Source organism: Loxodonta africana, chromosome 3 (assembly GCF_030014295.1).
Source record: "Loxodonta africana isolate mLoxAfr1 chromosome 3, mLoxAfr1.hap2, whole genome shotgun sequence".
In the NCBI taxonomy this organism is placed as follows: Eukaryota; Metazoa; Chordata; class Mammalia; order Proboscidea; family Elephantidae; genus Loxodonta; species Loxodonta africana.
The window spans coordinates 46,228,804-46,255,255 of NC_087344.1; the positions used below are offsets into that span (position 1 = coordinate 46,228,804).

At 41.1% G+C, this 26,452-nt stretch overlaps 1 protein-coding gene across 10 annotated transcripts in view; it reads right to left on the minus strand.

Annotated features, from left to right (window-relative positions):
* MTOR (mechanistic target of rapamycin kinase) overlaps window positions 1-26,452 on the minus strand; it is a 144,829-nt gene that overhangs the window by 103,319 nt on the left and 15,058 nt on the right. For all 10 annotated transcript variants that reach the window (XM_064281270.1, XM_064281273.1, XM_064281269.1 and 7 more), the window contains 11 exons: window positions 23,582-23,768; window positions 22,464-22,592; window positions 21,602-21,846; window positions 20,321-20,536; window positions 19,765-19,970; window positions 8,594-8,716; window positions 7,820-7,909; window positions 7,598-7,690; window positions 6,791-6,925; window positions 5,904-6,033; window positions 4,128-4,378 (listed from right to left, as the gene is read on the minus strand). In XM_064281270.1, the coding sequence (XP_064137340.1) occupies window positions 4,128-4,378; window positions 5,904-6,033; window positions 6,791-6,925; window positions 7,598-7,690; window positions 7,820-7,909; window positions 8,594-8,716; window positions 19,765-19,970; window positions 20,321-20,536; window positions 21,602-21,846; window positions 22,464-22,592; window positions 23,582-23,768 (1,805 nt within the window). The remainder of the gene's footprint in view (window positions 1-4,127; window positions 4,379-5,903; window positions 6,034-6,790; window positions 6,926-7,597; window positions 7,691-7,819; window positions 7,910-8,593; window positions 8,717-19,764; window positions 19,971-20,320; window positions 20,537-21,601; window positions 21,847-22,463; window positions 22,593-23,581; window positions 23,769-26,452) is intronic.

Genomic DNA, 26,452 nt, shown 5'->3' on the forward strand with positions numbered 1-26,452 from the left:
AACTTTAACAAAAAAAAAAAGTAGCTGGAATTAAAAGCTCAACAACTGGTAAAACGGACATAACTGAAAGGTTTTGTTGCTGTTAGGTATTGCCGAGTCAATTTTTGATACATAGCAACCCCATGTGCACAGCAGAACTGCTCCATAGGGTTTTCTTGGCTGTAATCTTTATGAGAGCAGATCTCCAGGTCTTTCCCCAGCAGAGCCTTTGAGTGGGTTCAAACCACCAACCTTTCAGTTAGCGGCTGATCGCTTAACCATTGCGCCACCAGGGCTCCTTAGCTGAAGGATTAGTGAACGGAAAATGGGTGTGAAGAAATACCCAGACTGCATCTCTGAGAGACAAAAATTAAAAACATGGAAGAAAAACTAAGCTATGTTAAGGACGGAGTAAGAAGCTCTAACATGTGTAATCAGAATCTTGGAAAGGGAAAACAGAAAAGTGGAAGGTCAATACTAAAACAGATGATAAATGCGAATTTTTGAGAACTCGTAAAAGATACCAATTCTCAGATTCAGGAAGCCCAACAAATCCCAAGCAGGATAAAAAAAAGAAATACACATCTAGATATATAGTGGTGAAACTGCAAGACAACAGCAGCAATGAGAAGATCTGTAAAAGAGTCACAGAGAAAAGAGAGTGTAAGTAAAAAGGTACAAGGATTTCTTAACAGCAACAAATGGGATGATATCTACAAAGCTGTGAGAGAAGCCAGAATCACATGTTCAGCTAAAGGAAGATTTAAAAAGAGGGTGAAATGAAGACTTTTTCAGATACACAAAAGCAGAGAGTTTACTTTGATGGATGCTCACAAGAGAAATTTATTTTAGGAAGAAGGAAAATGATTTCAGGAGGAAGCCCTGAGATGGTAAAAGGAATGATGAGAAATGAAATGGCACCTGTGAATGAATATAAACAACGCATAAAACAAAAGCAGTGTTTACTTTGGTGGTTAAAAAAAATACTAGATAACAATGAAGAGGAAGGGGAGACGGTGTGAGCAACTATTCTAAGTTTCATGTATTGTTCAGGGGAAGGACAAAGGTATTGGTTAATTTTAGACATTGTTAAATTAGGTACGTAAGTCAAAATTTTAAGGATGAAAAAGATAAAATTGGATCCATTCCTCATACTGTACACTGGGACATTTTCCAAAGAGCTCAAAGATCTGAAGTGAAAATGAAAAACAGGTTAATTCCTTTATAATCTGGGAACAGGAAATCTTTTCTAAATAAGTTTCAAAATCCAGAAGAAATAAAGGAAAATATTGATACATTTGACCTCTAAAAGAAAATGTGGTTGCATAAGATAAGGTAACATTTGCAAAGTAGGAAGATAAATGACAAAAAGGGAAAATATTTGTAATATATCACAAGGGGTTAATACCACTAATCAATAAAGAGCTTCTAAAAATTGAGACAAAAAAGAACCACCACCCAACAGCCTTAAATATATAAAAATATGTACTCAGAATAGAAGAAATGCAAATTAAAACTACACTGAGGTACTATTTCTCACTTACCAGATTAGAAAATTCTAAAAGCTTGACATATTCTATTGGCATGGATTTGGAAAATAGGCACTCTCATATGTTGTTGGTCAGAATATAAAATGGCATAACACTTAGGAGGGCAATTTGGCAATAACTAAACAAGATTAAGTCTGCACTTAACCTTTGACCCAGAAATCCCACTTCAAGGAATTTATTCCAAGGATATGCTTGGCGAAAATATGTTTGCACAAAGCCTTTCACTGTAACATTATTTTAAATAGCAAGACTAAAAAAACACAAATGCCCTTCAATCGGGACTGGTTAAATAATCTATGGTATGTTCACGCAATGGAAAGAAACATATTAGGCAGAATAAAGGTGCCACAAAGATGTTCATGTTCTAATACCTGGAACCTGCCAATACGTTATTTTACGTGGCAAAAGGGACATTTAGAGACATAATTAAGGTTCAGAACCTCATGATGAGGAGATTATCCTGGAATGAGCCTGATCATATTGGGGGCTCGATCTAATCTGATAAGTCCTTAAAAGCAGAAAACCTTTCCTAGCAGTGCAGTGGCTAGAAAGAAAGATATAACAACAGAAGAAGGGTCAGAAAGATATGATGTTGCTGGTCTTAAAGCTGGAGGAAGGGGGGCCAAGGAATGCAAGTGGTCTCTAGAAGCTTGAAAAAGCAAGGAAAGAGATCACCCTTGAATGAAAAAGAAATTAACGAACAGAGCAGGTCAAAAGAAAGCACTAAGAAAGTGAAAACAAATGAAAATGTATCAGTAATCACAATAAATGTAATTGGACAAATGCACTGACTAAAAGACAAAGATTTTCAAACTGGATTAACTATATTGTATTTATAAGAGTCCCATCTAACACAAAAAGTTAAAACACACTTAAAAGTAAAAGGATAGGAAGAAACACACATCCTCCTCCCTAAAAAGTTAATGTAGTTATAACACTAGAAAAAATAAAATTTGAGACATTACCACAGATTAAAAGGGTCATCCATAACGATTAAAGATTCAATTCCACAGGAAGCAATGATAATTTAAAATTTATATGCACCTAATGTAGGGACCCTGGTGGCACAGTGGTTGAAACACTAGGCTGCTGACTGAAAGGTCAGTGGTCTGAACCCACAAGCCACTCCATGGAAGAAAGGTGCTGCAGTCTGCTTCTGTAAAGACTGCAGCCTTGGAAATTCTATGGGGCAATTCTACTCTGTCCTATAGGGTTGCTATTAGTCGGAATTGACTTGATGGTGCACAACAACAACATGCACCCAATAAACCAAAAATATGTACTTTATATATATATATATATACATATATAAAATACATATAACAGAAGCAGCTCTGGGCAAATTTGAGACCATTTGAGCAGAAAGAATAATGCGAGACAACTAACGCCTGATCCTAGACTGGATTAGGAATTGGAAGATAAAGAACGCTTATAGGACATTACTCAGTCAACTGACATTAGAATACAGGCAACAGAATAACGTACCGTGTTAGAGTTAAATTTACTGAAGTTATTAACTATCTGGTGGTCATAGAATATCCATCCCTATTCTTAGGAAATACACATTGAAGTATTTATGGGTGAAGAATCAAGATGTATGCAACTCATTCTCAGGTAGTTCAAGAAAGAAAAAAAAATCCCAGAGAGAGAGAGAATGATGAGGCAAATCAGGTAAAATGTTAACAACAGGTGAATCCGAGTAAAGAGTATATAAGTTTTCTTTGTATTATTATTATTATTGTAATTTTTTGTTAAGTTTAAATTTATTTCCAAATAAAAAGTTAAAAAGAGTTAATGATGATAATGGATTATAACACACTGAATAAAAAAAGAATACGTAAGTTCACGATGGTATTTAACAAAAAGAAAAAGAAGAAAAAAAAAAAGAGTGTGGCGGGAAAGGGAAGGGGAAAGCTCTTCTGTATAGAAAGATGACAGCTAATAAAAGTAGGAGTGACAGAACTAGAACTTCATCATTTCGCAACCTCCAGTTCAGGAAAGGATCATCAACGGATGCTAAAATCATTGGGTGAAAGGTAGCTGAGGAATACGACAATCCCACAGTCTCAAAGTATCATCTCACAGGGTATTTCTTAACAACAAAGGAAAAACAGTAACTATACAATAGAGACATCTGAGGGACTCCAACTTAACCATGTGTTCAAACTTTAGCATCAATAATAACGGGACAAACTGGCCTTACGAGATGTAGTAAGATATACGCATGGAACTTTACCTATGCTGTATTCTCACCAAAAATGTTCAACTTAAATCCAATCATGAAAGAAGCAACCAGAAATCCAGTCCGTGGAACATTCTACCAAACAAGTGAATTGAACTCTAGTTAAAGTGAGACTAACAATACTGCCTTCCCCCAGGCTATTCATCTTTTAGGCATTTTGAGGGAATAAGCCAGGAAATTGGATGGAGCTGATTAAACCTGTTCACTTAAGTGTTAAAATTTAAGGGGAAGAAGAGCATTCAGCTCAACAATAAGCAGGGTGCATTATTAGGAAGCTGAAGCCCAGAGATCTAACTTCTTTGGACGTGTGTGGTGCAGAGCAGAAAAGAGTAAAGGTTGGGGTTTTAGCCGCTTACCTCCCGGATGGCCCCATCACAGACCCGAATGACATTAAGGAATGTGGGCATGACCTGGGGCAGGAACTGCACACACTTGAGCCCCAGGGACTTGAAGATGAAGGTGATGGCCTGGACAACCATGGTGTGATGCTGAGAGAGGGACTGGTCCCGGAAGATCCGCATCAGGGCCACCATGGAAACGGCTGGGTAGAACTCGTCCAGAGGCAGGTTTCCCATGTTGACCAGCATTTCACTGGTGCTGTAGTCAGCTATGACAAAACAACAGAGAGAATTCATGAAGTATACGTGTCAAGGAAGACCCTTGATGAGATGGGCTGACACAATGGCTGGAACAATGGGCTCAAACACTGCAACCATCGTGAAGATGGTGCAGGACCAGGCAGTGTTTCATCCTTTTGTATGTACTGTCTCTATGAGTCGGAACCAACTCGACGGCACCTAGCAACACAATGCGACAATGCTCTGAGTTTAGGCAGAGCGTTGCTAACAACAAACAAAAAAACCTCCTGACAGACATTAGCATTCATATCTTTCTCCCTGGTATGTTCTAATGCCACTAGGAATGTGGGGTATATTAGGAACCCATGAATAGGCTCTCAGCATCAAGGACTCAACAGTTTTTGGTTTTTCTATTACCCAAACCATAAAAGCCTAAAACAGTACATGATGGGTTTTCTTTAAACTGTTATGTTTCACTGCCTTCTTACCATTACGGTTCACAATCCTGTAGCTGAAACCATCAATAAAAATAATTACTTTCCCAAGTGAAAGTAAAGGGAATCAAATTAGGCAAACATCTGTTCAGCAGCTGCTTGGTCCCCCTAGGGAATTCCGACAAGTTAGCAGGCAAATGTTACCTGACCTGAACAAGAAGAATCTCAAGGACTCTTACTGGAGGTATTAAGGGTGCAATGAGGAAGGTAAGAACTACAACAGGTCAAGAGACGGGGGCTGAATGAAGGAAGAACACCTGCAAATATGCGGCTTAGGCTCTGCTCTTGACAGCTATGGGTATGACAGGATAACATCACAGACACACTTCTATGATAAACATGAGGAAGGGGAAATTGGAAGCAATATAATTCTGTCTCTACAGTTTAGAAAGAAATTGTTCTATTTTGGAAAAATAACATTTTGCTGGGAGAGTTGGGAGGGTCACTGTTGAACTTCCACACTTTCAGAAATAGGCCTGCTCCTTTGAAATTAGTTTCCATAGGTAGACAATAGGTTAAGTCTGGAAAGCTCTCCTGCATCCCCATACTCTATCCCAATCTCTCAGGCTACTGTCAAAAGACAGCAGGGCTCTTTGGCTAGATCATTTGATAGAAAAAAGAGCCCTGGGTTTCTGATTGCCACTAGTTTTTCTATGCCCTTGCCTTGCCTCAAATATCCCTATCAATTAAAATAGAGAAAATAAATTCCATCCTCTTCCTCCTTGGGTGATATGAGAATAAAAAACATTAGAGAAGCACTAGCAAAGAATGAGAGGCAAACAGAGGTAATGGGGTCATTTTTCGCATCTCTCTCATCCGCACCAAAGGGTGAGTACAGACTTAGCCTGATAACCCCTGACAAAGAATCTGGACACACGCAGAAGCAGCATCCCTGCTGAGATGTAAGAAGAAACTATTGAGTTTTTATTCCAAAGGTGCTAAGTGAGCCAATATCCTATAATTTCACAGTCGTCCAGCCCAAGGTGCTTTCTAAACAGGGTCAGCAAGGGCTTTGTGATTCACGGACTTGGCAGGTCTCTCATGGTGTCCCTCCACTTACAGGAATCCTGACTTGACTTAGATTCTGACAGGCTGACAGCAGAAGCGTCCCGGGACTGGTCAATCATGCCAATGTTCACTTTGTGCTTGTAGGGATCCAAAGCCCCCAGGAGCCCTAACACACGAATGGCCTGGGTGGTCAAGGGAAGGAGAAAAAAGAAAACACTCATCACAACATCTGGTTACAACAGGTTTCATGGATATTCCTTATGTTCCATAATACCCAACTGATACCCAGATGATCAGCTACATGAGCAAAAAGAAGAGGGACAGGAAGTCTGATCAATACTGTCAGAACCTACTAATGCCACAATCTTCTCTCTTGCCATTCTCCTAGCAAAGTCTTTTTTTTTAATGTTATACTTTTTTTTTTTTTTTTTTTAATCGTGCTTTAAGCGAAAGTTTACAAATAAGGTCAGTTTCTCATACAAAAATTTATATACACCTTACTATACATTCCTAGTTGCTCTTCCCGTAATGAGGCACCACACTCCTCTCCACCCTCTATTTCCGTGTCCATTCAGCCAGCTTCTGACCCCCTCTGCCCTCTCATCTCTTCTCCAGACAGGAGCTGCCCACATAGTCTCATGTGTCTACTTGATCCAAGAAGCTCATTCTTCACCAGTATCATTTTCTATCACATACTCCAGTCCAATCCCTGTCTGAAGAGTTTGCTTTGGGAATGGTTCCTGTTTGGGGCTAACAGAAGGTCTGGGGACCATGACCTCTGGGGTCCTTCTCATCTTAGGCACACGATTAAGTCTGGTCTTTCTATGAGAATTTCAGGTCTGCATTCCACTGCTCTCCTGCTCCTTCAGGGGTTCTCCGTGGTGTTCCCTGTCATCTCCTAGCAAAGTCTTTAAAGACCAAGCTTGCCACGTTCCCTACCTCTCTCCGGGTACCCTGGTTCTGCTCAGTCTTCAGAAAGTTCAGCAAAACTTCAAGCAGTGTGGGGTACTTCCTGTAGGGCTCTACCACATAACCAGTGCTGGCCACCAATTGTCCCAGGGTCCACAGAGCCACCTAGATAGGCAAAAGATCACAAGGTACAATGAACCAATAACAGAAAAGAAAGCAGTCTCTACTCTTTGTAAAGACACTAACTATGAACAGAAATCCTAAAAATCGGGGCATAAAAACAAGGCTGGTCAAGTACAAACCTACAACAATCACCAGATTAAAAAAGAGAGTACTTCCACCTTTCTCAAAATGAAATACGTGGTCCTTCCATAATCCTAACAATCAACAGAGGAAGTCTGATATAAAAGGAAATTAAGACTGTTCTTAATTTTAGTCTAGTCACCTAATGACCTCAAATGACTAAAGTGGACCAAGGCTGGGGGAAGGTGAGGGGAAGCTCTGACTACCTCCACAGCCTGTGGACGTGGCTTTTCCAACATGTCTGTGCCCTGTAGGAGGAGCTGGGGCTCTGAGATGATCTGCATTTTCTTTTGTACAGAGGAAATGGCCCTAGATAGCCCTGATACTCACTGAAAGTGACTCCAGGTCAGGATGACAGCTAATTCCGCTTCCAAGTCTTTCTTCTTTTTACTCATTTAACAAATATTTCTGAGCACCTGCTATGTACCAAACCTTGTGCTAGGTCCTGGCTGGGGACACTGAGATGAATAGGAGTGGCCAGGTCTGTGGCATCATGGGATCTGTCTTGTTCAGACAGGAGGTAGTGATACTCACCTGCCTTTTAGCCAAAAGAGAAGAGTCCTGGAGCATGTCCATGATGATAATAAAAAGTTCATCAACCCATTTCCTCATTTCTAGGCCACTAACCTACAAAATTAAAAAAAAAAAAAAAGTGTTAAATAGGATTATTAGTTATGGCATTAATAGATAGTTTGACTTCCTCAGAGATTAAATGTTCTTTCTACCCTTCGGCAAAAGGAGCTGCCACCCTCTTACCTGAGCCAATTCTCCTATTGTAGCCAAGACATTATTGATCACACCAGGGTTTGGATCAGGGTCTGGGTCTTTCAGTTTCAAAATTAAAGCCTATGGAAAGATGGTATGATGAATGGAGATTAGAATCTACTATAAAGCTTTCTTTTATGTAAGTAAAAATCACTCAAGAGATCGTATCAGTTAGATATCATATATATCATATAATTTATCATATACAGCATATAAATTACTTCCAGGCTTTATGAATCCAGGATTTCTCTGGAATGTGGCTTCTAAAACTTTTCCCCATATTGAGCACAAGTCTGGCATATGTGAGAGCTGGGAAATACCATGATTTAAGAACATTCCTCATGCCTCCTCTACACTACATCTGTGGAAATCATTTACTCAGACTGATTTATGTTGAGGATTCACACAATTTTAACATATTCAACTTTGAAGGTTGTTGCGGATCTTAAGGCTCACTTCTTCATTTTTAGGGAGCTATTTTATGCCACTGTCCACCTATTTCTCCTTCCCAAGCACATCTGACGATGTGCTTTAGCCATCATATCAATCTTAAAGGGAGACCATTTTCCTGTAACTGGGGAAATTCTTGGTATTTTTCAGTTGAAAGTACTTGACGTGGCCCTTGTCTCCGAGCCTGGGACCACAGAAATTACCCATTTTGTCCAGTGTACCAGCGAACACTGAAACGCTCTCATCTCCCCAAACAAACTGACACAAGACAATCCAGAGGGGAAGTGCCTCTCTCTCCGTCTGTTGTGCCATTACCTTCAAAATAGGCTCCATGTAGGGACGGATGAGTCGGGGAGCATTGGAGACCAGGTGTCCCAGCATGCGGGCACTCTGCTCTTTGATTCTTCCAATGCCACTGTGTTCCAGCTCTGTCAAGATCTGCAGGGAAGAAGAAAGACTCATTATGGCAGAAGAAAGACTCATTATGGCAGAAGAAAGGCTAGAGAAAGCCTGTGTATCAAAGGCGAAATGTGGCAGAGAACTCTGGGAAGAAGCCAGGCCTCCACTGCAGATCAAGTAGCTGCTAGATACTCCACAAGCAAAGGACACCTGTGCAGCTAATAGAACTGCTTTGGATACAGTTGTGACTGGGAGAAAAACCTGTATGAAACTAGTCCCTTCTCCTTCTATTGCTGCACCCCCAAGGACCTACAGTTCTCTCTAAAGCATAGCTTTTAAAAGTGTGGCACAGTCACAGCAGACTGAGAAAACAACAGGAAAAGCTGGGAGCAGGGTCTGTAGAAATGAGGGGAGGGCTTTCTGGGAGGAAAATCTTTGCCTGGATGGAGATCACAAAGATAGCCTACAAATTAATAACAAAGGAATCAAAGAGATTCCATAGCAGAAAGACTATGATGAAACAAATGCTACTAGTAGCTGTTTCAGGCATATCTAGATAAACCTCTAAAATTAGAGATCATATCTATAGGATCCCCTTGGACCTTAATGAACAGAAATAACATGTTTGTTCTAATTGACATCCTTAAAAAATCAAGACATATGCTCTTGGTGACAATATTGACTTTTGGACATAGACAACTTGTTACAGACAGAATTCTGGATAGTAGATGCTGCCAGAAGGAAATCTCTGTGCAGAGAAGAGAACGTCACAAAGTCCGTGTTAACTCAGCTCCCCAGAGGAGTCTACAGTTTATTGTTATATTTAGTGTTGTTAGCTCTAATAACCCCAGTTCTATGGATCCCCTTGCCAGCCTGTTTTCCCCGACTCCCAGCAGACAACAGTTGAGAGGAGATGGAGAAGGATACTGAGAACAGGTCCGAGGCAGCAGAGAGACAGCTGACTGCAAGGACTGTGCCCCAGCGAGGAGAGCGAGCATGACCACCTGGGCCAGTGCAGGGCCAAATCAAAGAGCCCCAAATTCGCTTCCACAGTCAGAACATCACTGCACCCTCATAATAACCAACACCCACCTTGATGGCCAAGATACCAAGATAAGGTCAAAGAGCATTTAGTTCATGTTCCTTATCAAGGCGTGAAAATGTGCAATTTAGGAAAATAAGTATCAAAGTTTAAAAACAAAAGTATTTTTAACTTTGGAGTTTCAAGGGCTAAACCAGTACATGAAAAATTCACTCAATGGTGCTTCACACTCTCCAATATCAGAAAAATAAGATAGTTTGAGAGCTTAATGGAACTTTCAAAAAGATAGGAGTCATGTCTGGCTTGTACGATGATATATTCTCAGCACTCAGCAGTACCTGGAACATAGTAGGGACTTGAAAAGTATGTCGACTGAATGGACACACTGTGTTCTTATTACGAGGTATTTCTATATCAAATTTATTTAGCACAACTTGAGATGGCAAGATCAACAATGATTTCTTGGAGGCGGGGCCAAGACGGCGGAATAGCCAGACGCTTCTGGTGATCCCTCTTACAACAAAGACCCGAAAACGCAAGTGAAATGATTATATTTATGACAACCTAGGAGCCCTGAATAACAAAGGCAAAGTCAGAAAACGGACTGCGCAGCACGTGGAGAGAGAGGCAGTTCAAAAGCAGCAAGGAGTTGCCAGACCCGAATCGCTGGGATCCCTGAGGTGCCATTCCCAGGAGCGGCTGTGGCAAGCTAGTGGTAGCATTTGGCCGCAGTTTTCTTAGGGAGAAGCAGCCAGCTGCACAGCCTACTCACACCTCCGGAAACAGAGAAGAACGGTGCTCTTGGCAAAAGTAAGTACTTGCGTATATTTTACCATGCCCCACTCCCCAAAGCCGGCTTCAGTGGCTGTTGATTTCCCTGGGCCTGAGATAGGCCTGTTTGAGTGCCCTGAGCCATGCTCCCAGGCTTGGAGAAGAAATAAATTTACAACAGGGGGAAAAGATAATTTGCCAGCCCCACTAACCTGGAGAGCTCAGGACAGAAGCAGCTCCTGTCCAGGCATAAATGGTCCATGGACTTTGAATACCTTTCCCCACTGCATGGACCTATGCGGGCCTATTTCAAGAGAATCGGCCCTAGCTGGCAGACTACAACTGTTTCAGCTGTGCAGTGGAGAGGTGGATGTTTGATATTTGACACCGCTTTGCCTATTAAACAGGGTCCTCACCTACCTACATCAGGGGCCTAAGGACTGGTGGCCCCACTCATGTCACCCAGCCACCTGTGACAACGGTCCAGGGATAAGTAGTTCCTAGTCCTTACAACCAAAGGCACTGGATGCCCATGGTCTGTCTGCAGAACCCACCCACCTGTAAACTCTAAGGATCAGGGACATGTTTCCCTCAGAGACACTAGGGGGATGGTTCTCAGGCCCCTGCCTTGTTCAGAGCATGACCCCCTGCTGCAACCAGATACCGGTACCTATACCAAACACCCCTGCCCCTCTAAGACTGTAGGACAGAGCTTGTACCACAGACTTGATGACCGGCTACCTGGATAACTGAGCTGAATCCACACAAGAAAAGTCAATGGACTCCTAGACTGATATACCTGATAACAGCTCTACCCATCTGGGGATAGGACATCAGAGCTCCAAAGGCAAAAATAATCAAGCTAGCTCACTCAAGCAACCCATTTGCGCATGTCAAAACAAAACAAGGCAAGAAGCTACAACACAGTAAGCAAACAGAAAATAAACTAATAACTTACAGATGGCTCAGAGACAACAGTCAATATCAAGTTACATAAAGAAACAAACCATGATCGCCTCAACAATCGCTCAAAGCAAAGAATCAAGGGATCTTCTAGATGAAAGTCCCTTCCTCGAATTACCAGAGGCAGAATACAAAAGGTTAATATACAGAACCCTTCAAGACATCAGGAAGGAAATCAGACAATATGCAGAACAAGCCAAGGAACACACAGGTAAAGCAGCTGAGGAAATTAAAAGATTATTCAGGAACATAATGAAAAATTTAATAAGCTAGAAAAATCCATAGACAGACAGCAATCAGAAATTTGGAAGATTAACACTAAAATTACAGAAGTAGACAACTTAATAGAAAGTCAGAGGAGCAGAATTGAGCAAGTGGAAGGCAGAATTTCTGAACTTGAAGATAAAGCACTTGGTACTAATAAATCTGAAAAAAAATCAGAGAAAAGAATTTTAAAAAATGAAGAAACCTTAAGAATCATGTGGGACTCTATCAAGAGAAATAACCTATGAGTGATTGGAGTACCAGAACAGGGAGGAACAGCAGAAAATACAAAGAGAATTGTTCAAGATCTGTCAGCAGAAAACTTCCCTTATATTGTGAAAGATGAGAAGATATCTGCAAGATGCTCATGGAACTCCACATAAGGTAGATTTTAAAAGAAAGTCACCACGACATATTATAATCAAACTTCCCAAAACCAAAGATGAAGAGAGAATTTTAAGAGCAGCTAGGGATAAACGAAAAGTCACCTACAAAGGAGAGTCAATAAGAATAAGCTCGGACTACTTGGCAGAAACCACAAAGGCAAAGGGATGACTTATATAAAGCATCGAAGGAAAAAAATTCCCAACCAAGAATCATATATCCAGCAAAACTGTCTCTCAAATATGAAGGTGAAATTAGGACATTTCCAGATAAAAACAGAAGTTTAGGGATTTTGTAAAAATCAAGCCAAAACTATAAGAAATACTAAAAGGAGTTCTTTGGTTAGAAAATCAATAATATCAGGTATCAACCCAAGACTAGAACACTGGACAGAGCAATGAGATGTTAACCTGGACAGGAAAATCACAAAAATAAATCAAGATTAAAAAAAGCTCAAAAGGAAGAATGAAGACCACCAAAGACACAAGGTAATTATCAGCCTAAGTAACAGAAAGGACCGCATAAACCAGATACTACATTAGCCTGAGACCAGAAAAACTAGATGGTTCCTGGCCACAGCCAATGACTGCCCTGACAGGGAACACAACAGAGGACCTCTGAGGGAGCAAGAGGGCACTGGGATGCAGACCCCAAATTCTTATAAAAAGACCAGACTGAATGGTCACACTGGGACTGGAAGGACCCTGGAGGCCATGGTCCCCTGAACTTCTGTTAGCTCAAGACAGGAACCATTCCCAAAGCCAACTCTTCAGACAGGGATTGGACTGGAATATGGGTTGGAAAATGATACTGGTGAAGAACGATCTTCTTGGATCAAGTAGACACATGAGACTATCTCGGCATCTCCTGTCTGGAGGGGAGATGAGAGGGCAGAGGGGGCCAGAAGCCGCCCAAAAGGACACAAGGAGAGAGAGTGGAGGGAAGGACTGTGCTATCTTATTAGGGGGAGAGCAATTAGGAGAGTATAGCAAGATGTATGTAAATTTTTGTATGAGTGACTGACCTGATTTGTAAACTTTCACTTAAAGCACAATAAAAATAAACTAAAAAAAAAACTCTCAAAACGGGGAAACAGCAATGTCATTATATAAAAGAAGACAACATTAAAATAATAAAGAGGGACTAAGAAATGTAGTCATAGATCTTTCATATGGAGAAGACGACAAGGTGGTATAAAGAAATAAAAGTTAGGTTTAAACTTAGAAAAATAGGGGTAAATATTAAAGTAACCACAAAGGAGACTAACTATCCTACTCATCAAAATAAAATACAAGAAAAAAATAAGAGACCCAGCAGAAACAAAATCAACAACAACGAATAAGAGGAAAAGACAATATATAAACTGCTCAGCACAAAAAATTTAGTGGGAAAAAGAAACTGTCAATGACACACAAAAAAAATACATCAAAATGACTGCACTAAACTCATACCTATCCATAATTACGCTGAATGTTAATGGACTAAATACACTAATAAACAGAGAGTGGCAGAATTGATTTAAAAAACACGATCTGTCTATATGCTGCTTATAAGAGACACATCTCAGACTTAGAGACACAAAGGAACTAAAACTCAAAGGATGGAAAAAAATCTATCAAGCAAAAAATAATCAAAAAAGAGCAGGAGTGGCAATATTAACTTCTGACAAAACAGACATTAAAGTTAAATCCACCACAAAGGATAAGGAAGGGCACTAAACCCAAAAACCCACTGCCGTTGAGTCAATTCCGACTCATAGTGACCCTATAAGACAGACTGAACTGCCCCATAGAGTTTCCAAGGAGCGCCTGGCAGATTTGAACTGCTGACCTCTTGGTTAGCAGCTGTAGCACTTAACCACTACGCCACCAGGGTTTCCAGGAAGGACACTATATAATGATTAAAGGGAGAATATACCAGGAGGATATAACCATATTAAATATTTAAGCACTCAATGACAGGGCTGCAAGACACATAAAACTCTAACCGCATTGAAAAGTGAGATAGACAGCTCCATAATTATAGTAGAAGACTAACGCACCACTTTTGGTGAGGGAAAGGACATCCAGAAAGAAGCTCAGTAAAGACATGGAAGATCTAAATGCCACAATCAACCAACTCAACCTTACAGACATATACAGAACACTCCACCCAACAGTAGCCAAGTATACTTTCTTTTCTAGAGTACATGGAACATTCTCTAGAATAGACCACATATTAGGTCATAAAGTAAGCCTTAGCAGAATCCAAAACATCAAAATATTACAAAGCATCTTCTCTGACCATAAGGCCATAAAAGTAGAAATCAATAACAGAAAAAGCAGGGAAAAGAAATCAAACACTTGGAAACTGAACAATATCCTGCTCAAAAAAGACTGGGTCATAGAATACATCAAGGATGGAATAAAGAAATCCACAGACTCCAGTGAGAACGAAAACACTTCCTAACAGAACCTTTGGGACACAGCGAAAGCAGTGCTCAGAGGTCAATTTATATCAATAAATACACACATACGAAAAGAAAAAAGGGCCAAAATCAAAGAATTATCCCTACAACTTGAACAAATAGAAAGAGAGCAACGAAAGAAACCTTTAGGCACTAGAAGAAAAGAAATAATAAAAATTAGAGCTGAACTAAATGAAATAGAAAACAGAAAAACAATAATTGAAAGAGTTAACAAGACCAAAAGCTGTTTCTTCAAAAAAATTAACAAAATTGATAAACCACTGGCCAAACTGACAAAGAAAAACAGGAGAGGAAGCAAATAACCCGATTAAGAAATGAGATGGACGATATTACAACAGACCCAACTGAAATTAAAAGAATTTTATCAGATTACTATGAAAAACTGCACTCTAAAAAATCTGAAAACCTAGGAGAAATGGACAAATTCCTAGAAACACACTACCTACCAAAACTAACACAACACAAACAGAGGTAGAACAACTAAATAGACCCATAACAAAAGAAGAGATTGAAAAGGTAATCAAAAAACTCCCAACAAAAAAAAAGCCCTGGCCCCGGGGGGCGGGTTTCACTGCAGAGTTCTAGCAAACTTTTTCAGAGAAGAGTTAACACCACTACTACTAAAGGTATTTCAGAGCATAGAAAAGGCGGAATACTCCCAAACTCATTCTATGAAGCCAGCATCTCCCTGATACCAAAACTAGGTAAAAATACCACAAAAAAACAAAATTACAGACCTACATCCCTCATGAACTTAGATGCAAAAATCCTCAACAAGATTCCAGCCAAGAGAATTCAACAACATATCAAAAAATAATTCACCATGACCAAGTGGGATTCAAACCAGGTATGCAGGGATGGTTCAACACTAGAAAAACAATTAATGTAATCCACCATATAAAAAAAAGAACTGCATGATTTTATCAATCAATGCAGAAAAGGCATTTGACAAAGTTCAACACCTGTTCATGATAAAAACTCTCAGCAAAATACGAATAGAAGGAAAATTCCTTAACATAATAAAAGGCATTTATACAAAGCCAACAGCCGACATCATCTTAAATGAAGAGAAACTGAAACCATTCGCCTTGAGATTGGGAACCAGACAAGGATGCCCTTTATCACTGCTCTTATTCAACATTGTGCTGGAGGTCCTAGCCAGTGCAATTAGGCTAGATAACAAAATAAAGGGCATCCAGATGACATGATCTTATACACAGAAAACCCTAAAGAATCCCCAAGGAAACTATTGAAACTAATAGAAGAGTTCAGCAGAGTATCACAATACAAGATAAACATACAAAAATCAGTTGGATTCCTCTACACCAACAAAAAGAACTTCAAAGAGGAAATCACCAAATCAATACCATCTACAGTAGACCCCAAGAAGATAAAATACTTAGGGATAAATCTTACCAGAGATGTAAAAGACGTATACATAGAAAACTGCAAGACACTACTGCAAAAAACCAAGAGACCTACATAAGTGAAAAAACATACCTTGCTCATGGATAGGAAGACTTAACATCGTAAAAATGCCTATTCTCCCAAAAGATACAATGCAATTCCGATGACATTTTTTAATGAGATGGAGAAACAACTTTATATGGAAGGGAAAGAGGCCCCAGATAAATAAAGCATTACTGAAAAAGAAGAACAAAGTGGGAAGCCTCACTCTACCTGATTTTAGAACCTATACCGCCACAGTAGTCAGAACTGCCTGGTACTGGTACAGCAACAGATAACATAGATCAATGGAACAGAACTAAGGTGGGCAAAGGGGCTCCCTGAAGACAGCACGGACCCCCTCTCCAAGCCCACAGCAGACATAAATCCATCCACATATGAGCAGCTGATATTTGACAAAGGCCCAAAGTCAGTTAAACGGGCGAAAAGACAGTCTTTTGAACAAATGGTGCTGGCATAACTGGATATCTATCTGCAAAAAAATGAAACAAGACCCATACCTCACACCATGCACAAACACTGACTCAAAATGGATCAACAACCTAAATATAAAATCTAAAATGATAAAGTTCATGGAAGAAAAAATACGGACAATGCTAGGAGCCCTAATACATGGTATAAACAGTATACAAAACATTACTAACAATGCAGAGGAGAAACTAGATAACTGGGACCTCCTAAAAGTCAAACACCTATGCTCATCCAAAAACTTCACCGAAAGAGTAAAAAAGATTACCTACAGACTGGGAAAAAGTATTTAGCTACGACATTTCTGATCAGTGTCTGATCTCTAAAATCTACGTGATACTGCAAAAACTCAATTACGAAAAGACAAATAACCCAATTAAAAAATGGGTAAAGAATACGAACAGACAGTTCACTAAAGAAGATATTCAGGTAGCTAACAGATACATGGAAACCCTGGTGGTGTAGTGGTTAAGTGCTACGGCTTTGAACCAAAGGGTTGGCAGTTTGAATCCGCCAGGCGCTCCTCGGAAACTCTATGGGGCAGTTCTCCTCTGTCCTATAGGGTCACTATGAGTCGGAATCGACTCAATGGCACTAGGTTTGGTTTTTTTAGGTTTAACAGACACGTGAGGAAATGCTCACGATCATTAGCCATTAGAGAAATGCAAATTAAGGCTACAATGAGATTCCATCTCACTCCAACAAGGCTGGCATTAATCCAAAACACACAAAATAATAAATGTTGGAGTGATTGTGGAGAGATTGGAACACTTATACACTGCTGTTGCGAACGAAAATGGTACAACCATTTTGGAAATCGATTTGGCACTTCCTTAAAAAACTAGAAATAGAACTACCGTATGATCCAGCAATCCCACTCCTTGGAATACATCCTAGAGAAATAAGAGCCTTTGCAGGAACAGATATATGCACACCCATGTTCGCTGCAGCACTGTTTATAACGGCAAAAAGATGGAAAGAATCAAGGTGCCCATCAACTGATGAATGGATAAATATAGTATATTCACACAATGGGATATTACGAGTCGATAAAGAGCAATGATGAATCTGTGAAACATTTCATAACATGGAGGAGTCTGGAAGGCATTACACTGAGTGAAATTAGTCAGCTGCAAAAGGACAAATATTGTATAAGACCACTATATACGAACTTGAGAGACAGTTTAAACAAAGAGCATATTCTTTGATGGGTATGAAAGGGGGCAGAGAAGGAGGGAGAGAGAGGGGTTTTCACTAATTAAATAGTAGATAAGAACTATTTTAGGTGAAGGGAAAGACAACACACAATACAGGAGAGGTCAGCACAACTGGATTAACTAAACCAAAAGCAAAGAAGTCTCCTGAATAAACCGAACACTGCGAAGGCCAGCGTAGCACAGACAGGGGTTTGGGGACCATGGTTTCAGGGGACATCTAAGTCAATTGGCATAATAAAATCTATTAAGAAAACATTCTGCATCCCACTTTGGAGAGTGGTGTCTGAGGTCTTAAACATTAGCAAGCAGCCATCTAAGTTGCATCAATTGGTCTCAACCCACCTGAAACAACGGAGAATGAAGAACACCAAACACATAAGGTAATTATGAGCCCAAGAGGCAGAAAGGGCCACATAAAGCAGAGACTACATTAGCCTGAGACCAGAAGAACTAGATGGTGCCCGGCTTCAACCAATGACTGTCCTGACAGGGAACACAACAAAGAACCCCTGATGGAGCAGGACAGCAGTGGGATGCAGACCCCGAATTCTCATAAAAAGACCAGACTTAATGGTCTGACTGAGACTAGAGTGACTCCAGAGGTCATGGTCCCCAGACCTTCTGTCAGCCCAAAACAGGAGCCATTCTCAAAGCCAACTCTTCAGACAGGGATGAGAATGCACTATGGGATAGATGATGATACTGGTGAAGAATGAGCTTCTTGGATCAAGTAGACTCATGAGACTATGTTGGCATCTCCTGTCTGAAGCGGAGATGAGAGAGTAGGGGGGGTCAGAAGCTGGCCGAATAGACATGAAAAGAGAGAGTGGAGGGAAGGAGTGTGCTGTCTCATTAGGCGGAGAGTGATTAGGAGTATATAGCAAGGTGTTTATAAGTTTTTGTATGAAAGTCGGTCTTGATTTGTAAACTGTCACTTAAAGCACAATAAAAATTAAAAAACAATAATTTCTTGTTCTCCCCAAAGCTTCAGGTATTTTAAAAAGACCTAAAATGACAGGCACTGTAAATGTAGGTCGGCAATTAAAGAAATAAATCATTAAGCTAAAAACTGAAGTGCCAACATAAGTACAATTTTCTAATTTGTTGACTGATGATATAATTTACAGCCGCTTTAATTATGCACAAACTGTGAATAAATGACATTCCTCTAGGGTAAAAGTTACACATATTAATGATTATCTATGTTTAAGTTCTTTACATGTTATGAAAAGTGTTTATTTCCAAAGAAGTTATAGGGGAGGGTCAGGAAGCCAAGGGAGAGGTGGACAAGGTGGAGGTGGGAATAGGAGATGGCTGGGTGAGCCACATGGAGACCTGGAATAGGTGGGTGGAAATACCTTGAGGCAGGAAGAACTGGACCATGAATCACTCATAATGAGGCCAGAGAACTTACTTGGGTAGGTGAAGACAAAACTTGAGGGGTCAGGCTTTGGCAGGAATTGGAAATCCTGCTAGATTCAGCAGCAATGCCAACTCAAATCTACCTTAGGCTATAATCCAAGCAGCTTAGCTTGGCATCTCACAGTGCTTAAGACTGAAAGCCAGCAACCACAGACTGGCGGCAATGATTATAAGAAGAAATGTCGGAACTATTCTCATATTTGCTATTTTCGTTAAGAACAATGGCCTCTGTGCTTGACCTGGCATCGGCAAGAAAAGCAGTAGAATGGAAAGACAGGGAGGTACTGGGGAAATCAACACCATCTGCAGCAAACTGAGGGAGAAGGGCCATGAAATGGGAATAGCTGGCGACTTGCTAGGAAGAAGAAAGGGCTGCATTAGAAGTTAGCCTGGGACGAAGAAGGTCCCTGGAGTCACACTGGCAAGAAGCTTGTGAGGTGATAACCACTACTAGAACCACAATTATCAAACCAGGAGAACAGGCAGACACTTGGAGTCAAACGTGGCTTTTACCAGGTATCTCAATTGTTATCCCCCTTCCTTGTCCTCAACTCTCTCTCCCAAGCAGATCTCACAATGAGTACTCACCCCATTGCCTCTAGGTTTGACTGTCATCCATTACCTGTATGAGCATCTTGCGCAGAAAAGGCATGACAAAGGCTGGGTTCATGCTACTGAGTCGGCCCACAGTGCAGATGGCCAGCTCCCGGATCTCAAACACCTGGTCGTTCAGCGCCACAAACAGGGCCTGCAAGTTCTCTGCCTGGGCCAGGTGTGCATCAAAGCGCTCATCCAGGGATGCCAAGACACAGTAGCGGATGTCAGGGTCTGCAAGAGCAATTGAGCCTTTGAACACTTCTTCACTCATCTCACCCCTCCAGTGCTTTACTAGATCCCACCTCCACTGCCATCAGCCCAGTGACAGAATTCCATATACCCTTTTCTCATCTAACCCTTGTCATTTTTCTCTCTACTCATGGGAGCAAAGGTAATAGAGCTAAAGACAGATCATCTTACACCAACAGGCTGAAGTAGCCAAGCCTGAAGCCTTAGCAGAGAAAGAACATCAGCGTGTTGAGGCTGATGATCTCTGGAGAAGCCATGTAATAAAACTGGCTACTTCCAGCTGCCCCAAGCAACTAAACTTCCCTAGACCACTTCTGTCTCGAAAGCTTTACCAGGATCTGTTATCCCAACCACGAGCAGTTTGCTGAGCACATCTGCCACTACTTGCACCGCAGTCTGGCTAACCACATGAGCGTGGCCACTGATGAGGTGGATGGAGGGTGTGAGCAGCCGGGAGCAGGTGCGGGCAGCTTCCATGCGGATCTCCTTGTGCTCACTGTTCAGGAAATGATCTGCACAGTGGCGGACAAACTGGGTCAGAGAGTGGCCTGGATACAAATGCAGAAAGAAAACAATCAACATTGGTGCTTTGGAGCAGTAGGTCTGTAACTCACTAGCTGCATTTTCCATTTCGTGGCTAAGAATTCATTTTTCAACAGAATATCCATCGACAACATATTGACCCAGAACTCTTCTCTTAAAAGGGTAACAAATGGGCTTTGAATCAGCAGAAAGGCAAAAGGGGAGTGGTGAAAGAACAGGGACACAGAAAAAAGGTATCCTCCCCAAACCCTTTCTCTATACCCTTCAAAAAGTAAGTTATTTTGTTTTTGCTTGTTTGTTTGTTTATTATGACCTTACATTCTCAGAGGGTAAAACAATTATTGAACAAATTTACTCTGCTTTAGTTCCCAGATTTAGATGCCAAAAACACAGTCAGATGTAGGCTGGGTTTAAAATATAGCTAATTTCTATTGGTCAGAAATAAATTATCCTGGGTGTTAATCAATGTGAAGTGGAGTAACTGCAGTAGGGAAACCACAGGAGGATACAAAGCTTTAGACAATGTGTTTAGGGTTTCTGCATTTGCTTCTCTCTTTTTAGTCTTGGCCAGTGCTACCCACATGATCTTAAATTTCAAAAAGGATCTATTTTTTTCTTCTGAAATATATCTCCTTAGGGTATTAATGTGGGTTTATTTGGGGCTTAGACTTCCAAACTGAACAGCACAGGGCATCACTCTTGGAAATCATACCTCCACAGAAATGGAAACACCCAAGAAGCCCCTTCTTAAAACTTTCAAACATTAAATCCCACCTCAGCTACATGGAACTGGGTAGGTGAGGGAGACCCATCTCTAAGGTTTCCATTTCTGAAACATTATTTCATTGGATCAATGCATACTTCTGAGCATTGTCTTCTCCAAAGCTCAGTATGGTATAAGGAAACAAAGAGTAGGGATATGGAGAGTCTGGGAAGAATGAGTTGCTACAGAATCAACTATCTGTCTTTAGGATGCCTGACAAGATCCAGGAATCCCAGTCACCCTCAATCCTTAATCAAGGTTCCCAGCATCACTCACTATCTTGGCAGAAGCCACTGTAATTTCTTACCTTCGAATTCAAAGCTGCCAAGAGTTCGAAGAGCAAGAGTGATGCTGCCCACATCACTGGCCTCAGGGAGGGTTGTGAGGCCAGGAGAGGCCAGCTGATGGGCCAGGCCCTTGGGCATGCCTGGGTGCCGAAGGGGTTTGTGCATGAGGACCAAGGACAGCATCTTCAGTAGCCCATCTTGGATGTCCTTCTTCAGCTGTGGGATCTGACGGCTCAGGTCATAGAGCACTGCAGTGAGAGCAGGGCTGAGGGGAAGGAAACCAGTCACTTGTGGGGCTGGGCACATGACGTTAAGTCTCTTCTTGACCAGCAAGGGGATAGGGCCCCATTTCCTGGTCTTTAAAGTAGAAAGAATACTACAAAGTAGAGTAAGTGTCCTAATTTCTCTTGGCCTGGCCTCAGATTTCAGGACAACCTATAAATTTCTGGTTTTTGTCACAGTATAGCTTGCTTAATATAATTTAGCACAATGCAGAAGATAATAATAGTTGCAAATGTTTACTAATTCCTATTTTTTTTTAATATGCAAGTTACATGCAAGTTACTGTGCTAACAGTAGCTATTTCATGAACTCTCTCTCTCACTTAATCCTCACAACAACTCTAGCAATAGGAATTGCTATTACACTCACTTTTCAGATGAGAAAACTAAGACTCGGAGAAGTTCAGTAACTTAGCCAAGATCACATAGCTAGCTAGGGATGAAACTAGAATCTGAAACTAGCCTATGTTTAGTCGGAGCTATCCTGCCTATGAATTTAATGTGCAAAAGACCATGCCTCTCTCTTTTCATACAGTCTCAGGACTGGGGACCAAGCCTCATACTAACTGAGACAGGGAAAACTCATGTTTCTGACTCCCACCTCAGTCCCACTGCTAGCATAGGCTCCAGCAGCTCCTTGATATCCTGCTGGATGCCAGGCCCCATTGCCCGAGCTAGCATGCTGATACAGGTGAACACCGTGGCATCCACCTGCATTGCCTTCTGTCTCCTGCAGAGAAACAAAGAGTGGCTAGTTTAGACATAACATTTCACCTCGAAAGTGCCTTGGGGTAAGGAGGGCAGCCTACCTAGGTGGGGCCACCAAAAGTGGGCAAGCAGGTTGTCTACTGCACAATTCTAGAGGGCACAGTCATCATATATTTCTGTATTTATATTGACAATCCAGCAGATGGCAGTACAGTGTCTTGAGGAAGGGGCCCCCTTACTTCCCAAATTCACCCAAAGGCACCATACGGGCTACTGCAGTGCTGGCCAGGGACCTATGTAGGAAGCGAACTCAACAATGTGCTCACCGGGACACAAAGTATAGCCCACAGCTATCTTATCACTTGCTCTTATTCAAAGGGAAATGAAAAGTTTTTCTCCCTGTGATGAGAATGCTGGGCTTTAGAATGGGCAGGGCTGATTAACTCAAGAGAGCAATTCTTGCTACTGAAACAGAGAAATAAAAAGACACAACTATAAGACTAAAGCCAATGAACAATGAGACCCTAGCTTTAGAAAAAGACATTCTGGCTTCTCCCTCTTACAGGTTGCTAAGGTTTTTCTCCACTTTTTTCGTTAGGACGTTTAAAAAGGTGAAAGGACTTATCCAACTTCAGTGATAAGGAAAAGATGACCGTTGGGTCCCCTCCATTCTAGTCCAAGATTCCTTTCTTTAGGTCTCATATCAAAATAGGACCCTCGAAGGCCAGAGAAAGAGAATAAAACTAGGAGATTCCCAGCAAATAATACTGCGAACAGCACTGGCATCTAACATGTTCACAGGGTATTCAGCCTCCCAAAATACTGACATATGTCATTTCATTTGGAAACCGTTAGAACTCAGCTGATGAAAAGTTGTTTTTTATACGCCCTGCTATATCTTGGAGGTTAATAATGCATAGAATGGGCTTAAGCTCCATGGAGACTGGGGTTGAGCATCCTTCATCTCTAGGCAAATGGGGTGGAAGGTGAAATCATAACAGAGATGCTTACTTATGGGCGAAGTCCTTAGGGGGCAAGGCTGCTCGGATGATGTCCAGCACACGAGGTAAATAGACCTTAAACTCAGACCTCACAGCCACAGAAAGTAACCCCAGGGCCTGGAAGGCTGCTGTACGTTCCTTTTCCTTTTTGACACAGCTTAGGACATGGTTCATGGTATCTTGGAGGTACTGGGTATCTGAGCACAGAAAAGACAAAATGTATGGCTCAAGGTCAGGGTTGGTCTATGTATCACAGGTCAGAGTTCCTACAAGGCCCTTAAATTTAAGAACAAATTAAGAGAGCCGATTGGACAGATGTTAAGAATTTAGAGGATGTAGTAGCCGAAGTCTTATGCTTGATAATTACTGCTCAGATACATCTTTTGGAAATATTGGAAATATAAGATTTTTCTCCTTTAATTAAAAAAAAGAAAAAGTGTCTCCAAAACAGTATCATCACATAATCGTTTCTATTAGTTTTATATTCTGAAGGAAAGATTACATGTGCTTGTTTAAGAAATACATGTTAAATCTTGTTTAAAAACAAATTATTATCTATTGTATTTTATTGAAGTTCAGAGTAATACTGAATACTGTTTGCAAAAGACATTCAGCTTAGGCCTGGAAATCACTTTGCTATTATTCTAGAGATTTTTTTTTTTGTTATATTTAATAGAATGAGATTTAGTCTGTAATTTGGAAACCCCCATGTGCATTTTCATTAAGTTTATACAAGCTATATGTGCATGGGTAGGTAATTCTTGGGCAACTGAGGTTAAAAGTGTTATTATTCCTCTATAGGCCGGGATTTCCTGATTCTTCCCTCTTTTCTTCTATTTCTTCTCTTCCACCAATGCTGGCCCCAAATCTGTGCACCAGTAGCACATATGCAACGGAGCAGGCAAGACCATACATGCACTAGAAAGTCAAGGGTGTTGAGGGCTACCAGAGCCACAATCTAGGAGAATGTGAACAGATTGCCCAACAGCACATATACATCACTGCGTTTACGGTGATGAGAAATGTCTTCTCCCAGAGCTCTTGTAGTCAAATGACAATGAAGTATGCTGGGGCTTGGATTAGGAGTGCTATGAAAAGAGACCAGAGTGATACAACCTTAACATGAGAGCGAATCAATAAGGAAAACTAGACATTTACACGTGGCTAAGGATTTTGGCAAGAAATAAGCTTTAACCAAGAGTATAATTTCCTTTCCTGTGTTGTGCATCCTAAGAGATTAAGAATCCGACCTTCTTAGCGATTCCAACCAGTCTTAGGTATTTTTTATATTCCCAAAGCCTACGTCATCAGGAAATTCAAGCAATGACTTCCACACTGCAAGCTTTAAACAAGTGGCACTTAACCCAATGAGGTGGTATGAGCTTATGGGAATTGCCTAGGCTGAATTTGTTACATATTTTATTATTTAATAAAACAACAAAAATCCACATCCAAAGAATACACCTAGGGTCCCTCTGAGCTTTTGTGTCTTGCTGCTAGGCAGCTTTTGAGCTTACTGAGATAACTCAACATGCCAGACTGTGATCAGATTTCGCCTAGTTATTAGTTTCTTTTGAACAACAGACTTTCAGCCAGGATCATTTAAAGGTCTACTGAATAGGGGCATGCCTGGTCATTAAAAAGGAGGAAAACTGCTGTGCATCAGGCAGGAAGAAGGAAAAATTGAAAAAATATGGGTGATCTTCATTATATCATTTCTCCCTGGTTCAATAATTTTATGTGGCTAATTGTCTCGTCCTTACCCAACACGTTCTACTTTGTACACACAGCATATTTCACACTTCACCAGCTATACTTATCCTCTTGTTTTGTCTGGGCTGTGTGGCGTGAAATGAGTCTGTGTGCTAAGAAATGGCGGTTCCTGAGGATCAGGCTGGCCTCTCGCTTGTGTTCCTGGCTCTCATTTGGAATTAAATGCTTCCAAAGCACAGGACTTGTGCCCCAGAGCGAAGGACAAAGAGGTGTGTTCAACACAGGAGCTCCGCACTCGGCGAGTATGGAGATAAGACAAAGGCATCAAGTAAGAACAAGCAACTACAGTACTGTTGTAATTTTTAATTTGACCCTATTTCCAAAATGGATTTGAAGTACTAAAGGAGACAGTAATAGCATAATAACGGTTTCCATCTACTGGGGCTTACTCTGTGCCAGGCCGTACAGCAGGTGCTCAGGCAGTCTTTCGAGCAGTTACCTTGTGAGGCAGGGATTATTAATCTAATTTTACAAGTGAGGAAGTGGAGCTCAGGAAGGGAAAATATCCTGTTCAAAACCCCATAGTTATAGACACAGGATTCAACCCAAGTCTGACGCCAAAGCCTTTCCACAGCTGAGGGTGATAAAGGAAAAGGAAAAAAACATTTCCAGCGGAATAATCCAAGCAGGCCTCAGGGAGAAGCCAGTACCTGCATTGGGCCAGTTCCAGGAGCCAGGAATTCACATTGCCCACTGAGGACAGGGCAGGAATCTACCACAATCTACCACCAATGGATCCTGCCTCTGCAACATCTAGTCCTTTCTATCAGTGAGTGCTCACTGGCTCAGTTACACTTCAGAGGCAAAAGCAGGACAGGCATCAGATCTTCTCTGTCCTATAGAGGCTGTTGCACAGTCTCTAAACTGTCCTTCCTTTGGACTCTTTTCAGTCCTGTTGAAAAGACTGTTGGCCCTAGAACTGCCTGTCTACCTATACATTCTGAATGCTCTCTCAGAGATCAGTAGAAAAACCTGAACTAGACATCACCGGAATTGGACATGAAGCAAAAAAAAATCAGAGAATAGTCCCTTAATTGGTGTGGCTTCAGATGAGAAGCAGACATAATTTTCTGAAACACTTCTTCCCTGTTTAAGTGTAAACTTAAAT